This window comes from Elaeis guineensis, chromosome 14, assembly GCF_000442705.2.
Source record: "Elaeis guineensis isolate ETL-2024a chromosome 14, EG11, whole genome shotgun sequence".
Taxonomy (NCBI): domain Eukaryota; kingdom Viridiplantae; phylum Streptophyta; class Magnoliopsida; order Arecales; family Arecaceae; genus Elaeis; species Elaeis guineensis.
The window spans coordinates 41,646,247-41,661,100 of record NC_026006.2 but is presented as its reverse complement, the minus strand read 5'-3'; the positions used below and the strand labels follow the sequence as shown (position 1 = coordinate 41,661,100).

At 39.4% G+C, this 14,854-nt stretch overlaps 1 protein-coding gene across 2 annotated transcripts; it reads right to left on the bottom strand.

The window, feature by feature from the left end:
• Nucleotides 1-3,570: 3,570 nt before the first annotated feature.
• Nucleotides 3,571-11,380, bottom strand: LOC105057901 (nuclear envelope-associated protein 2). Of its 2 annotated transcripts, none has more exons than XM_010940618.4 (6): nt 10,849-11,380; nt 10,124-10,597; nt 9,923-10,030; nt 5,519-5,980; nt 5,325-5,426; nt 3,571-3,999 (listed from the first exon to the last, which is right to left on the bottom strand). In XM_010940618.4, the coding sequence occupies exons 2-6, from the start codon at nt 10,319-10,321 to the stop codon at nt 3,832-3,834; spliced, it is 1,038 nt and encodes a 345-aa protein (XP_010938920.1). In that variant the 5' UTR covers nt 10,322-10,597; nt 10,849-11,380; the 3' UTR covers nt 3,571-3,831. The 2 variants fall into 2 exon arrangements, with proteins under 2 accessions (XP_010938920.1, XP_073104442.1); XM_073248341.1 differs by having other exon boundaries at nt 10,124-10,405.
• Nucleotides 11,381-14,854: the final 3,474 nt, after the last annotated feature.

Here is a 14,854-nt window from a genome sequence, read left to right as displayed (position 1 = left end):
AGACCAAACATATTGATATCAAATATAACTGTGAAAGACATGGTGTCACAGAATGAAGTCATTTTACAATATATACCTACGCATCGAATAGCTGCTGACCTATTCACAAAGCTTATAGCTAGAGATGTGTACCAAGCTCATGTTAAGTTTTTGGGATTACGAGCTTTATAAATGTATTGTTGTACATTGACATTTATATTATATATTGTTTCAATAATATTTTGTCATTAGTAATTTTGTATCTCTTTTATGTATAATATCTTAATACTAACACAATAAATATATCTAATGGATAGAATGGCTCACTCATATGAGCATTCACCTCTAGTATTTTAGTAATGCATAGAGATGAGATATAGCTTCAATTTATAATATGATACTGAGGTATTAGTTTCCTTGATGATGTATCAAGATGAGATCATTTCTCTTATAATGGTCAATAAGGAGTCAGAAATCCTTAAAGCCTATTAAAGCCAGATGTGAGACTTTAGACAGAAGCATCGATATGTTATAATACGTTTCGACACAAATATGATAATGTCTTAGGTCTATCGTTTTGTGATAGCAACTGGACTAAGATCTGTATGGTGGATTTTATAAAAAACATACAGCTTAAATATAGGTCATCTACTATAGCATGTGTTTCATACCACATATGCTAATGCGACTAGAGTAGGTAATAAGAGAAAGATCCCTGCTTCCTCGTTGTATGAGACCCACAAAGCTAAGCACTTCATATTGTGCCTTTATTTACTTTCAACAATATATTGAAACATCAAGAACGATGTTTGCTACTTTAGCATGTTACCTATAATCATGATTGATTTGATGATAAGAGATATGTCTAGAAAAGTGATTGTTCTTATCGATGAAATATATGAGTGTGAAAAGAAGACTATGTAAACTAATTCTATGGTTGACCCGTTATGGTGCCCAATGAGGACCTAAGGATAACGTGGATATTAGTTGTGGAGTATAATCTAATAAGGGATGCATTAGACTCTACTATAGTCTGGAGCATAACAGGTTCACAAGCCATTATATTTACCCTAATCGGTTCATAGTTATTTTGGCTTTATTTTTTTGGTGTCCTCGCAAGTCGCACTAGTCACTTGCCTGTATGAAATTATGAACATGGTTCTAGCACATCATCTGTGAGTGGGAGATGTTGGATGTGTCAGCTCAAAATGGGCATCCACGATAAGTAGGTCCTACTCGATAAGTAGTTTCAACTATTTTGAAATTATCTATTCAAATTTTAAAAATGAGACGGTTACATCTTACTTTCCCACGATATATATCTTATTTGTTAGAGAATGGAGTATATGTGATTTTTTTTTTTTTGTTAATCGAAATGCTATTGGCTTTTGACCTGTGAAAAATTTTGTATTCTCCAAAGTGATTATACAGTAATCTGTGAATATAAGATATTATCAAATCCTAAAGATAAGTACTTTTATACTGTATTATGATTTATTTTATCTACAATTAGCATATTAGCTATTAAACATGACATGTTAAGATTTATGACAACAACTGCATCCACCAATTAAAAATGATATTTATTTTTTGTGAAACATTGTGCAACATTATGCCTTCACAGAATTTCCTCCTGCTGTCATTATTGAGGCACTATAAAATGTCAATAGAATTGGCAAGTTTGTTTCATGTTCTTAATCTAAGATGAGATGATGTACATGAACGATCATCTATTCTTTCTGGACATTCAGCTGTATTTGTGGCTCAGCATGTCTATCAGAAGGCAAATAGCACCGCCAATTGGATCGCTTCCTATGTGATGGAGCATACTGACGATTAGATCTGACGTCAAGATTAAATCTACCCACAGATCCCACTGGATATTTTATTTTCTGATTTTATGAAATACACCCTTACTAGATCGGTGTAAACACCCATTTGTAACCAAAAAAAAAGAATCTATAGAGTTCCTTGACCTATCAGCTGATGCTCTCTTTCATGATTTATTGTTTGATCACTTGTTTTGAGTTCAAAGATGCAGAGAAAGAGAAAGATCTAAAAGATTTGAATCGGAATGGTATTTGTTTGGTACAAAATCATGAATTTGTGCCTTCCTGAGTAAAAAAATTTACCCTTGAGGACTAGGTTTTATCTTAAAAAATGACTGCTGGTTTGGGACAGCCTGAAATTGTACTATATATAAACATTTGGATACCCTTGTAAAGAGACACTTCATCCATATGTTTAGGATGAGTCAGAGATGGACCTTGCAATGAAGTGATGGAATTCAGCTGGAAAGGCACTTGCGATCATGGATGGTTCAAAGAAGCAGACGAAGCAAAAAAATTAGGTGTATGTGTTCTCATTCTCTTACAAAATGCCATTTGCCTCATGTGCAGAGCATGACAGTATGAAGTTGACGAGAGTTAATTGAACACAGGGCATCTCTCATTCTGAACTCACCTCCGGCCCTTCTGAACTGGCTTTGGATGCTCGTTTATGGAGAATCCAAGAGGTCCTAAGTGGATGATTGAACCTGTTCCACTATGATAACAAGATGAAAAGTTCTCCACTGATTTGCATATTGCCTTTTGGAATCAGAGGGACTGCTTTTGTACTACCCATGTTCATAGGATCTTTTGCATCCAACTTGTTATGGAAAACTTCTCATTTCAGATTCAGTTTCCCTCATTTTTTTGGGATCCTCAAATCATAAATTAGGTTCGATCCTGTTTTCCTCTCATATTCTGGACCATGAATGAAGTTTGTAGGTATTGTTGCCCTTCTTCTCAATCATCACCACTCAATCTCATTCATTTGTACATACCCAGTTCAATTCCTGGAGCTTTGCATTAACCCTGTTTAACCTTGCTCCATACTCCACATAATCCTTACCCAACCCTCTCATAAGCACTCCTTTCACACCATCAACATGCGATGGACTTTGGGTTGGACTGCTCTTCTTCCCTCCAAATTCTGCGCTTCATGTCAGTCAGTATTACTGAACCTCCTTGTTATCTGTTATTATTCACAACATTTCAAGGAGAAGAACCCACTGCCAATTCATCGACCCCCCTGCATTACCTGAAAAACGAGCTGGAGATCAAAAAAGGGAAAAAGAAATATATCAACAAATTCAAGGGAGACAACTCACAGCCATAGCCATCAAGGCCCTAGTCATTTCAGTTGCCAGCTAGAGACTGGTCACCAAGCATTTAGTCTTGGCCTTTGTGATTGATTCCTCCGGTCACAAGCAAGTTGCTACCAGTGGAAACAAAGTGCATCAAGACAACCTGACCATGTTTGGCAACATCAAACCGAAAAAGAATACTTGCAGTCTAAATGGCAACCAGTAGTTTCGTTCCAAGCAATGTAAATGAAAAGCACCCGACCAGCAGCCATGTCTTAAGAAAGGTTTCCGAGCTGAGAAAACAGTTACGTTGCCTTTCAATTCAAAATATGGAGCATACAGTTTCTTTTGGCTAATGCAGTTCCGGCTCCAGCTCATCAGTCCTCAAGCACAATAAATTCTGAATGTTGCTATGAAAATTATTGAGCCAGAACCGAACCCACAGGAACAATCAGCATCTCTCTCTCAATAGATAAATCTGCTTATTTTGTAGTACTATTTTTCAACAACTAATAGTACAAAAAGTAATCAAAGCAATGACAGAGAGTTCAATTTGGCTGCTTCGAATTCTGAAATGGAAGTCCTGACCTAGATGATAGGGGTTACTAACAAGTCCATTGGAATGTTTATATAACTGATCTCTATTTCTAAATAAATAAAGCTGTTTCATAATACTGGAACCCAGCATCTTTTGCATGTAGAAAACATGAAAAATGATTTCTTTACCGCTTCGCAAATACAGCTAAGACCAACATAGACATAGAAACAATAATCTTGAAACCAGAGCTCTCCCAAAAGTTCTGCTTGTCATTGCAACCAGACCCATCCTGCTGCTTCATTGCCAACTGATCTCTTAGCTCTTTTATGTCATCATCTCTTTTTACTCCCATCTGTCATGTAAAAGAAACCACCAAGAGGAATGAGAGAGTTCAAATGTTTGATATATATGACCTTAGCAAAACATGAGTTTTACATATAGGTTTATGTTTAGTAGTTTATATGCAAATTCAAAGATGAGTTTGTAGTTTAAGAAAATGGCACCCAAAATCTCTAAGCAAATTCGCTGATGCCAACACCAAATTGAATTCTCAGAAGCTGTGATCCACCACTGAGTAACAAACTTTCAAGTGAATCTCACCTTCCGAACCATATTACTAAAGTCATTGGCTAAACATGCTGCCAATACAAGCTGTAACTTAGCCTTCTAACTCTCCACCTTTCTTAATGTCCATTCTCTTGATGGAGGGGGAACCGATTGACTTGTAAGAAACAATTTCTTGAATGAAATTTCCGAAGGGCTTTCTGCCAAAGAAAAACTGAAATTATCCATCTACTAAATCTCATGCTCATTTGAATGTACTTGTCCTTGGGAATTGGTGCTGCTGGCCTAAGGTGAGTTCCACACGAAATTTTGAGAGCATACCTAAGCTTGGATTACTACAGCTGGCTACCATAGCAGTACCAGGACTGATACTAATAACTAATTGGAAGCATCCAATAATACTATCATAACAACATTACAAGAAGAAATTCGTTGAACCAACAAATCAAATTTCCTAACTTTTGCATGCTTTTTATTCATTAGCTACCTAAAACCTACTAGATCAATAAAACTATACTAATGAAACACAAGAAAATAGTTCTGAGACAGATAGTCATATTACTTATGGCCCACATGGATTCTTGACAGCATGTTTACATCAGAAGTTATGGCATTACTAAGTCTCTTTTTCCTCCTAAACATACCTGCTCCATAAATTACATGAGACTCCTCTTTAGGTAAATAGCATTTCAATTTTTAAGAGAAAAGCCAAGATGCTATTTTTAAAGTATATAAAAAAAGAATCAATAACTAAAATTACATGAAACATTAATACAGATGCAAAAAAGTAATTATACAATTGCCCTTTTTTTCTTTTTTAAAACCTGGAGAATCTAATACTTCATACAAATTTGTAGATTTAACATTGGTATCAACATCCAGAATTCATAAAGTACTATAGCTATAGGTACATAATCTCAACACTTGAATATTGAGTACAAATTTAGCAAACAAAAGTCAAGTTTGCTACTTGGGCATCAATCCAATTTGATAAAGGGAGAAAGTTTACACTCCTCTTTTGTTTTCCTTTTTACTTAGATTTCACCACAGTATATAGAGCACGTCAAGAGGAACCAAAGGGTGTAACGATTTAAGAGATTGAATAGGAATTACCCTTTGAAGTTTCCGTGTTTGGTTTCGTGCTTCTTGAAGACAGAACTCAAGCTTTAGTACTCTCTTCTTCAATTCCTGATCAGTCCTTCGCTGTTTCTCTAACTGTTTTAAAAAAAACCAGCCAAAGACATGAGCCACCCTGCCTTGCTGAAAAAAGGGCAGCATATTGTACCTGTCCAAGAAATAGGAATTACCTGTGATTCTAATTCATTGGTCTTATGTTTCCAGTGTGCAGATAAGATCCTGATCTCATCTCTTAATGTAGCGATCTCTGAATCTTTAGCATCCAAGTGCTTACTGAGATTCTCAAAATTCTTGGGGGAAACTTCAGCCAAAATCTTCCGAAGCTCACAATCATTTTTAGCTCCAGCTATCACAACTGCATTCATGATATCTTTCTCTATTCTTAAAACTTCATCTTTCAGTTGCATTTGTGAAAGCTCCCTTGCTTGGAGATCCTTTTGCAGATTGTCTAACTGCTCCCCTAGCTTATTGACATGGATCTCATGCTCTTTTAGTGAACTATTTTTCTGATCTAGTTCTCTCAATAAGGTCAAGCACTGAGCTTGTGCTGATTGTACTGAGAGAGCACTAGCCTCTGCAGTGACTTGGGTAACTGAAAGCTGGGATCTTAAATCATCCAACTCCTTATCATACTGCACACATATGAAGTACTGATTAAGGAGGTCTTGTGAAAAAAGAAAATAGCAAATTAAACAAAACAAGATAATGGAGTAATTCAATTGGAAGTGTTCACATAAGCAACAAGAAAAAGCTAAGCAAAACTGCAACACAGAAGCCATGTCTCAGAGTGATCCCAATAAAAAAATCATTAAGAACGAAAATAAGTAATTTAATTGAAAGTTTTCAAATGATCAAGATGGAGAAAAAAATGTATGGAAGAAGTCGTGTCTCAGAGTGATCTCAAGAAACAAATCATTAAGAACCAAACTGATGCCCAAAAAAAAAAAGCATAAACAAGCACAAGCTATCTAGATTTGCAGTAATGCTGTAGGACAACTTACAATGTTTGCAGTCACACAATCATTATGGGTTTGCAGTGCTGCAAGCAGCTAATCACACCCATGATTTGGCCTCAAACAGTACATGTGGGCCAGTGACCTTTCACCCCATTGGGACCGACAGACTGCCGCAACCTTTGCCACACTACCCACAGCATGTGCAGCCAAGCTATACCCCACAGCTCAGCACATCTGCCCTGCCCAACTTGCCTGGCTCCATTGGGCTTTCCACTCCAGTGCAGCCCATGACATCTGCCATAATACACCAGTCTTTGTGCCACGCTCCAACATGGCCAAGCCACCACGTGATGACCCATGTCTAGCACCTAGGCCCCCTTCTCATGAACTGCCGCTTGCATATCCTACCACTGGCACCTCTAGCTCCAAACTTGTGCAAACCAATGGGCTCTTTAAGCTTTGCTAGCCCACTAACACATAGTGCCTTGCAGGACAAATCTGTAGACTTGGGCCCATACTCTACTGCAACCCATATTCAGCCCGGTCATGCCACTTCATCAGCCAATACACATGCCATGGTGACAAGATCTGAGGACAGGACTCTCCCACCACAGAAATTCAGCACAAAACATCCCATGGCTTTGGTAGCCTATATGAATATCATGGAACCTACATGTTTTTCGCATGCCCACAAAGATCCTAATTAGCATGGCGCCATGATTGATGAATATAATGCTCTACTTGTTAGTGGTACTTGGGAAATTGTTCCTCAGCCATCTCATCAGCATATCAGAGGATGCAAATGGGTATTCTAATTAAAAACATAAAATTGATAGCTCCATTGATCATTACAAGGCTCACCTAGTAGCAAAAGGGTTGAACCAACAAGAGGTTATTGATTATTAAGAAATATTCAGCCCGATCATCAAATCAGTTACTATTTGCTCAGTTCTAGCACTTGCTATCCCTGGAGGTTGGGCCATTCGTCCACTTGATGTCAAAAACAGCTTTCTCCATGGCTTTCTTGATGAGTCAATCTTCATACAGCAGCCACCAGATTTTGTGGATACAGAACCACCTCATCATGTATGCCTCCTTAAGCACTCATTTTATGAGCTCAAGCAAGCCTCCAGAGCATGGTTTCAATGCCTCAACACTTATCTATATGAGTAGGGCTTCCCCAAATCCAAGGCTGATATTTCTTTTTTATCAAACAGACAGATGACGATATTCTTCTTCTTGTTTATATGGATGATATTCTTCTGACTAGCAGTCTCAATGCTCCTCCCACTGATCTATTGGCTGCTCTTTGAAAAGTGCTTTGCCATCAAGGATCTTGGGCCTCTCTACTTCTTTCTTGGCATTGAGGCTCACCCTATGAACTCCGGCCTTCTTTTAACAAAATCAAAGTATATTTGTGATCTACTTCATAAGGCCAAAATGGAGGGCTCCAAATCAGTCACCTCTCCAATAGCTACATCGTCTCAACTTTCTCTTCATGAAGATCCCCATTCAAATCCTACCATATATCAGAGTATTGTTGGTGGCCTCCAATATCCAACATTGATCCACCCAGATATCTCTTATGTGATCAATCAGGTCTGCCAATTCATGCATAGTCCCTCCACTACTCATTGGATCGTCATCAACTTCGGTACCTTAAACACACCATCCACCACAGCCTTTGCTTTCCAAGAGCTCCTCTACTCAGTTACGTGCTTATTCAGATACAGATTGAGCTCGAAATCCCAATGATCAACACTCCATCAATGGCTTTAGTATTTTCTTGAATCCCAATCTACTTTCATGGAGCTCAAAGAAGCAACATACAGTGGCTCTATCTATATTGACTTGGAATACAAAGGGCACACAAATGTTGCTATTGAGCTCATTTGGGTTCAACAACTCCAAGAGTTGGGTCTTTTTCTCTCTGCTCCTACACTATAGTGTGATAACCTCAGTGCCATCTATCTCGCTGTCAAACCCGGTCTTCCATGCTCGTACCATCGTACCAAGCCATTGAAATAGACTTCCATTTTGTACAAGAACAGACTGCTCAACACAAAACTATTGGTCTGCTTCGTCTTCTCTACTGATAAACTAGCTGACATCTTCACCAAGGGTTTGTCTACAGCTCATTTTGATCCAAGCTCCTGGTTCTTTCCACTCAACGTTTGCTTGAGGGTGGGTAATGGACCAAATAAGTATAAGGGCCCATGACCCAATTAGATAAGGATGATGTTGCATTCTGTTGCATTCAGCAACCATAAGAGCAAGTCTTACAACATTCTTTTGCAGTAATATGAGTTGTGATACCTATCTATTGCAAAGATATATTTTAAATATCAATGCATACCAAGCCCTCATGAAGCATAATCAAAAGGGCCATTAATCCTAAATATCTTATTCGCAATTCTCAACTCATTCTTCTCAAAAATATGTCTACAAAACATACCAAAGATCGATGCCCATAAACAGCAACTACCCTGGCATGAACTATAAGAATTTTCGCAGCAAAAAAAAAAGATGCGATGAAATGCTGCTGGAACTTCTAAATCCAAACTATACTTAAAAAGAAATGATAGGATATGGCAATTGGTAAACAAAAGACAACAAATCAATGGGAGAACTATTTGCCTCTTGTGAAAACCCTCCAGGCATACCCAGCATCAGAACATTTCTTTGAATTAAAATTAAGGATTGCATATTTCAACAAATATGTATAGAAGCAAATAAAAAAATAAACAATCAAAAATAACGAGATAGTATTCTAGAAGGAAAAAGGCATGAGCAATAGATAAATTATAGAGATGAAGTGTTTAAAGAATTATTACCTAATGGTCTCAAAGTAGCAGTGTTTCGAACTTGCATACAACTTGGTTTCTCCACATTTCTCCAGTAGTGAAATGTAAACAATTACAAAAATATAGAAGATAAAAGAATTTTATATCCCAAAGTCAAGATGACAGTTGCAAGTAGCAAATAAATAAGTAAAAGATTATTATAAAAGGAACTACTTTTGAAAAATATTGTTATGTGGACAGATGAAATAGAGGAGCTGGGCAAAGCTCTAATATAAGTGAAGTATGTTTTCCACATAGGCACTTAAAAATACTTGGGAAATCCATAAGATGTTTAAATAATAAAGAGTGTCAACAGACATATTCTCTTCTTCTCAAGTCTTATATCCAAATAATATGTCAAAATTTGAAAGATTGGTCCACTCATGCTGAACAGGAAATCAGAGAGGCTATTAACACTTCTACAGAAAATATGTTTTCCTAAAACATATTATATGACACAAAAATTGAGATTAATTTCCAGACTTAATATAGACCTATATTGGGTCCATTGAAAATGTTTTAATTTGTAATATAAGAAATGATTCTGAAAAATAGAAAAAAAAAAAATCTTTTTTCCCTTTCAGCTTCTCCATCATTTGTTCTCACACCAACCAATTCCCAAATTTTTTTACTTTACTTACAAAGGATATTGAAAATTAACATCCATGGATAAAACAAGAAGAAATTTCATAGCCCTAGCCCTATTAAATCCATACCGAAAGAGAACATTCCAAGTTCAAAATCCAAAGACAGATAGAATCCAAATGACTCTCACCCGTTCAGAAGTAGATGTAGATGCTCTCAATTGCTCATTCCTCTCTTCCAAACATTTCTGCAGGCTGCCTATCTCCTCCTCCATGCTCCTCGCCTTTGACTCTGCTACCTGTGGAAAGCCCAATACACTTCATGCTCACTACCATACACCAGAATCATATAATTAAACTCTTCAGAGATGCTGAAAACACTTGAAACCAACCTGTCTTGTTCGACTTTCTCGAGCAAAGGACTCTTCCTGCAAAGCCAACCTACTTCGAACATCTTTAAGCTCTGCCGCCAGCGACACAACGCTCCTCCGAAAGCTCAGCTTCTTCTCTGTAAGATCCTTCAACAGCGGATCCAGTTCCAGGGACGATGACGATATAGATGATGTTGATGTCCTCTCTACGTCCGACATCACCAATCCACAAAAAATCCCAAGCTAGCATGCAAGAAGACACCTTTGCCACAATTTCTCAGCCTTGTCTAGAATAAACGAGAACTGCTCCAAAAAAACTAAGCATTAGCCCGCCGGATGCTCCAGTGCTTTACCTAACCTTCATCTGGTTACAAACCCTAATCCTAACAACCGGTCTTCATGGCCCCGGTGCATCGAAAATTTCTCTCACGCGCAAACCGGCAAGCATTAAATTCAGATGTCACACCACTAAAAAAAAAAATCGTAGTTTTCTCGCTGTTAAAAAAAAGAAAAGAAAGTTTAATTTACAATCAGACAAATTCAACAGAGAAAAATAATTTTGCTTTATTTTTTTTTTCTGAATAAGGCTAGATGAGTCACCACAAAACCCTAAATAAAAATTCAAGAAAATCGTCATTTTCATCTTTTTCAAAAAAAAAAAAAAAAAAGAGAGGATGAGAAGAAAAGGCAAAATCCAAGCACAGCCACATGTTGGAACGAAACGAAGAGGAGTGAGAAGTTGACACCTCTCTCATAAAGAGATCACGAGAAGAGCGTTTTTTAACCAACTTTCAGATCGATCGAAATCCACACTGGAAAACGCCAGGCCCAGCTCTCACCATCAGCCATCTGCGCCTAAACTCTTATTTCTCACTCAGAATCCAATCTTCCCACTCGCTCCAGATGAAACGAACAGCCAAAATCCTCTTTTTTGTTTTTTTTTTTTTTTTTGCTCGACTTCACACCAATTGTGACTGCGGCAAATACGAACCGCCCTTCTCTTACTTCCAAATCATTACCATATATATGGATTTCTCCCAAAAGACAGCAACAAATTAGTAAAATCCTTCAAACAAGAATATCCATCTTTGACCTCACGTCTTCTTCCCTCGAGTCCCTTTCAACAGGCCCCCGAGAAAGAACTCCACGCGTCACCGCTCCGGGCGAGACGCGCTTCCTTCGGCTCCCGGAGCTTGAGGGAAGACGAAACCCATGCGGAAACCCTTCAGAGATTGGAGATTTGGATCGAAAGGGCGAGGGCTCTCGACAGATTTTGCTCTGATTCCAGGGAATATTAATTACCATAAATGGGGACGGAGCGTACGGAATATTTGCCATTTACGTGGTTCGGGGGGACTCCGAGGCTGAGGCTCGCAGTGGAGGGCTCCGGGCTGTTTCGACTCCCGGCGCGGGAAAACAAAATTTCGGCTTCGCGATGTCGGCCAAACAGCTGCGATTTTTTATTTTTTAAGAGAAAAAGAAAATGGACAGGAATGCCCTGGTCGCTGAATTGGATCTTGGTTGTGGGATTCTTTGGATTATAAAGACAGGAGTTTGCTGTGGGTATTATTATATCGTCTTAGGCCTGCTGCTTGAAATATGGGCAGCTTGCGATGAATGAGCCAAATCTGCGATTAGCCTATTGGATTGAGATTAGATTAAGATTAGATTTTTTAAATGGACAGGAATATCCTGATGAAATCTATGATGTTCAACCATAGAATTGGAGGTGGATTTAATGTCTAGACATAAAAGATGAAAACCGAGATAGGAAGTTAAGTAATGTGCAGCTTCCGCGTTTGTTACTAGCAATATGTTACAATTTGTGTCATAGTGATAAGTGTAATGAAAAAAAGTTGCACATCATTTATATAAATTTTTATCATATTTTTATATTACCTCGATGATGTTTCCTGTGGTTGTCAAAGATGTCTTTTTAATGAACAAGTGGCATTCTTAATATACGCTAGTCTGACACATAATTTGCATGATAGACTATAAAAATCTTCTTTTTAATAATAAAAAATTAAAAAAATATATTTTATCATCAAATTTAAGCTTACCGGCAACCGAGTCATTCAAGTTCAGACAAACAAAGCTCAATGTTATCTAGCAATGACTATCACATGACCACACATAACCTATAAGTGATTTGATTTGACAAATTAAACTCCACCAGATAAACTCCAACAACTAGATTTTTTTTTTTTTAATTTGGATTGAACAGGTCATCCCAAGTAGTTTTTTTTTTTGGTAAGGCAATTCACTGAAACAACTCTTATATGAATATAATCAAGAGAATCAGAAAATAAAAGATCTCATATTAGCTAAGAAATCACTCCTGCCCCCGTCCAAAAGACACCTCCCGTGTGCTCAGCTAACCCCAAGGAGGTTTCTCTAGCAAAATTTAAGCTCGATCATTGTTAGCACTCTCCAACCAAATTGTTCAACTTGGAAACCAGTCAACCAACCTCACTATTCCACTTCGGATTCCATCTAACCTGAATGATTCAACTCAGATTTTAGCTACAACAAAAGTACAAAACCTGTAATACAAAAAAAAAGATCCCATAGAAAATTAATATCCAGTAGACCAATATGATCATCCATACATATGTATGTAAATTATTCTAAGATTGCACTTGCACCACCAAATATCGTAAGACAATGTGACTCCACTTGCATTAACCTTGTTGGCAACTTGGTTGGTCTCCACATTCATAAATTTCTTACCTTTTCTAATCATGGTAGCTCTTCTATCATCTTTCTTTCCACATCCTAGAGATCAAATTTATCTAGAAAATAACAACATACAAAGGGTCATGGAGTAGTTGGTAGTCTTGTGCTTTAATTTTCATGAGTGTCTAATGCATTTCTTTGAAAGGTTGGTGGACTGTTGCTATTGGTGGGCTTCGAACTTCAACTCAATGATGGCAAATCTGCAAAGCAACACCGATAGTTCCACCCCATCAAGGATCAGGAGAGGTCAAAGAGGAAGGGTGCCTAGGGGTATTGGACTCAGTGGCAGCAACACAAGATCTCTAAGGAAGAGATCGCTGTCTTGCAGAGCCATTTCACCAAGTCCTGGTCCTGTTAGAGGAGGATATCCGAAAGGAGCAGGAGAGGTGGACGAAGTTGGCGGTGGTTGTTCAGATTCTTAGGAGAAGAGCTTCGATGGAGCTATTTGCAAAGGAGTTCAAGGACAAAGGTCATCTTTAGGGGATGTTTGAGTCTTTTGCTCTAAAAAATAACCATCTTCTCTTCCACTTTTGAGACGAAGGTAAGCAGGACTCTGTTCAGGCAAGAGGTCCCTGGGTCATCATCAGCCATCTTCTGGTGATCAAACCATGGAGACCTGGGTTTTTTCCTAAGGAGGGGGCTATTAGATCGGCACTGATATGGATATGGATGCCTCTCCTTCTGTTTGCGTTTTGGGGGAGATGATCGATCCTCCAGATTACAAGAATGGCCAGAGAGGCGATGTTTGTGGATGAGTGTACTGATCAACACCGGAGGGTTGGATTCGCCGGGGGGGCATGGAGGTCAACACTACACAATCGTTGAGTCGAAGATCTTAATCCAAGAGCCAGACTTGGTATTTTGGCAATGATTCATCTACAAGAACGTCTTAATGTTTTGCTTCCAGTGCAATCGAACTAGACACCTAGCAACTGATTGCCTAGTTGAAATGGTCTGGAAGGCCCTCTTGGGTGGATTGATAGGGGTTATGCTAGAAAATTTTTAGATGGAAAAGGTGGAAGAGGGGGCATCAGCGATAGTGAATAATCTACCTTTAAAAGGCACTAGTGGCTTGAGTATGGGCCCTGTTGATGACAGTGACGCAGAGGATTCCATGGAATAGGGGGAAGGGCCCTGAAATAAGGAAGAAAGGCGGGTCAACTTGCCCCTTAGAGTCAAACTAGGAGATGACTCAATTTAGCTTAGTAGACAGCTCAGATCCCATCATGGATGGCTGGATCAAGCCAACCAAAATTGCAAAGTGACGATCTCTTGATTGTCCAATCGTTGGATCAATGACAGGATCAAATAGTTGTCTTCATGGGAGGGGCGCGATCAAGAAGACAAGCCAAGCTGGCAGAGTGAACTAGTTTGGGCCACTTATAGAAGAGATGATGGGCCAAGGTCTGGGTGGAGGGAGGCCTAATGAACTTGTTGGGTATAAAATCCCCTCCAGCCGAAGTTCGTGACAGGAGTGATCCTCCGGGGATCCAACCAACTTTCGACCTCCGACAACGTCTCTTCAAACCTCCCAGACGGCCGAGCCTCCGCAACATTCCCAAGTTTTGCCGACGGACAGGACCCCGCCAGCGCCGACCGGATTCTTCGCGACGTCCGGACTCCTACGGGAGCCGGACCTCGTCCTCGACTCCGGCTGCAGGCGGACTTTGTCCGGACTCCTACGGGAGCCGGACTCCGCCTACGACTCTAATTGCAGGCAAACTTCGTCCGGACTCCTATGGGAGCCGGACTCCGTCCACGACTCCAATTGCAGGCAGACTTCGTCCGGACACCTACGGGAGCCGGACTCCGCCCGCGACTCCAATTGTAGGTAAACTCTGCCCGGACTCCTACGGGAGCCGGACTTCGTCCCCAACTCTGGTTGCAGGAAGACTTCGCCCGGACTCCTACGGGAGCCGGACCTCGTCCCCAACTCCGACTGCAGGAAGACTTTATCCGGACTTCTACGGGAGCCGGACTTCGCCCCCGACGCCACTTGCAAGTGAACTGCAT

Bases quoted from the DNA above. Each gene is read 5' to 3' on its own strand.
- LOC105057901 (XM_010940618.4), bottom strand. From the start codon at position 10,321: ATGTCGGACGTAGAGAGGACATCAACATCATCTATATCGTCATCGTCC. The intron at 10,031-10,123 runs GTTGGTTTCAAG...GGCTTTCCACAG, and splicing joins GAGAAAGTCGAACAAGACAG to GTAGCAGAGTCAAAGGCGAG. The intron at 5,427-5,518 runs GTAATTCCTATT...TTTTTAAAACAG, and splicing joins CCAATGAATTAGAATCACAG to TTAGAGAAACAGCGAAGGAC.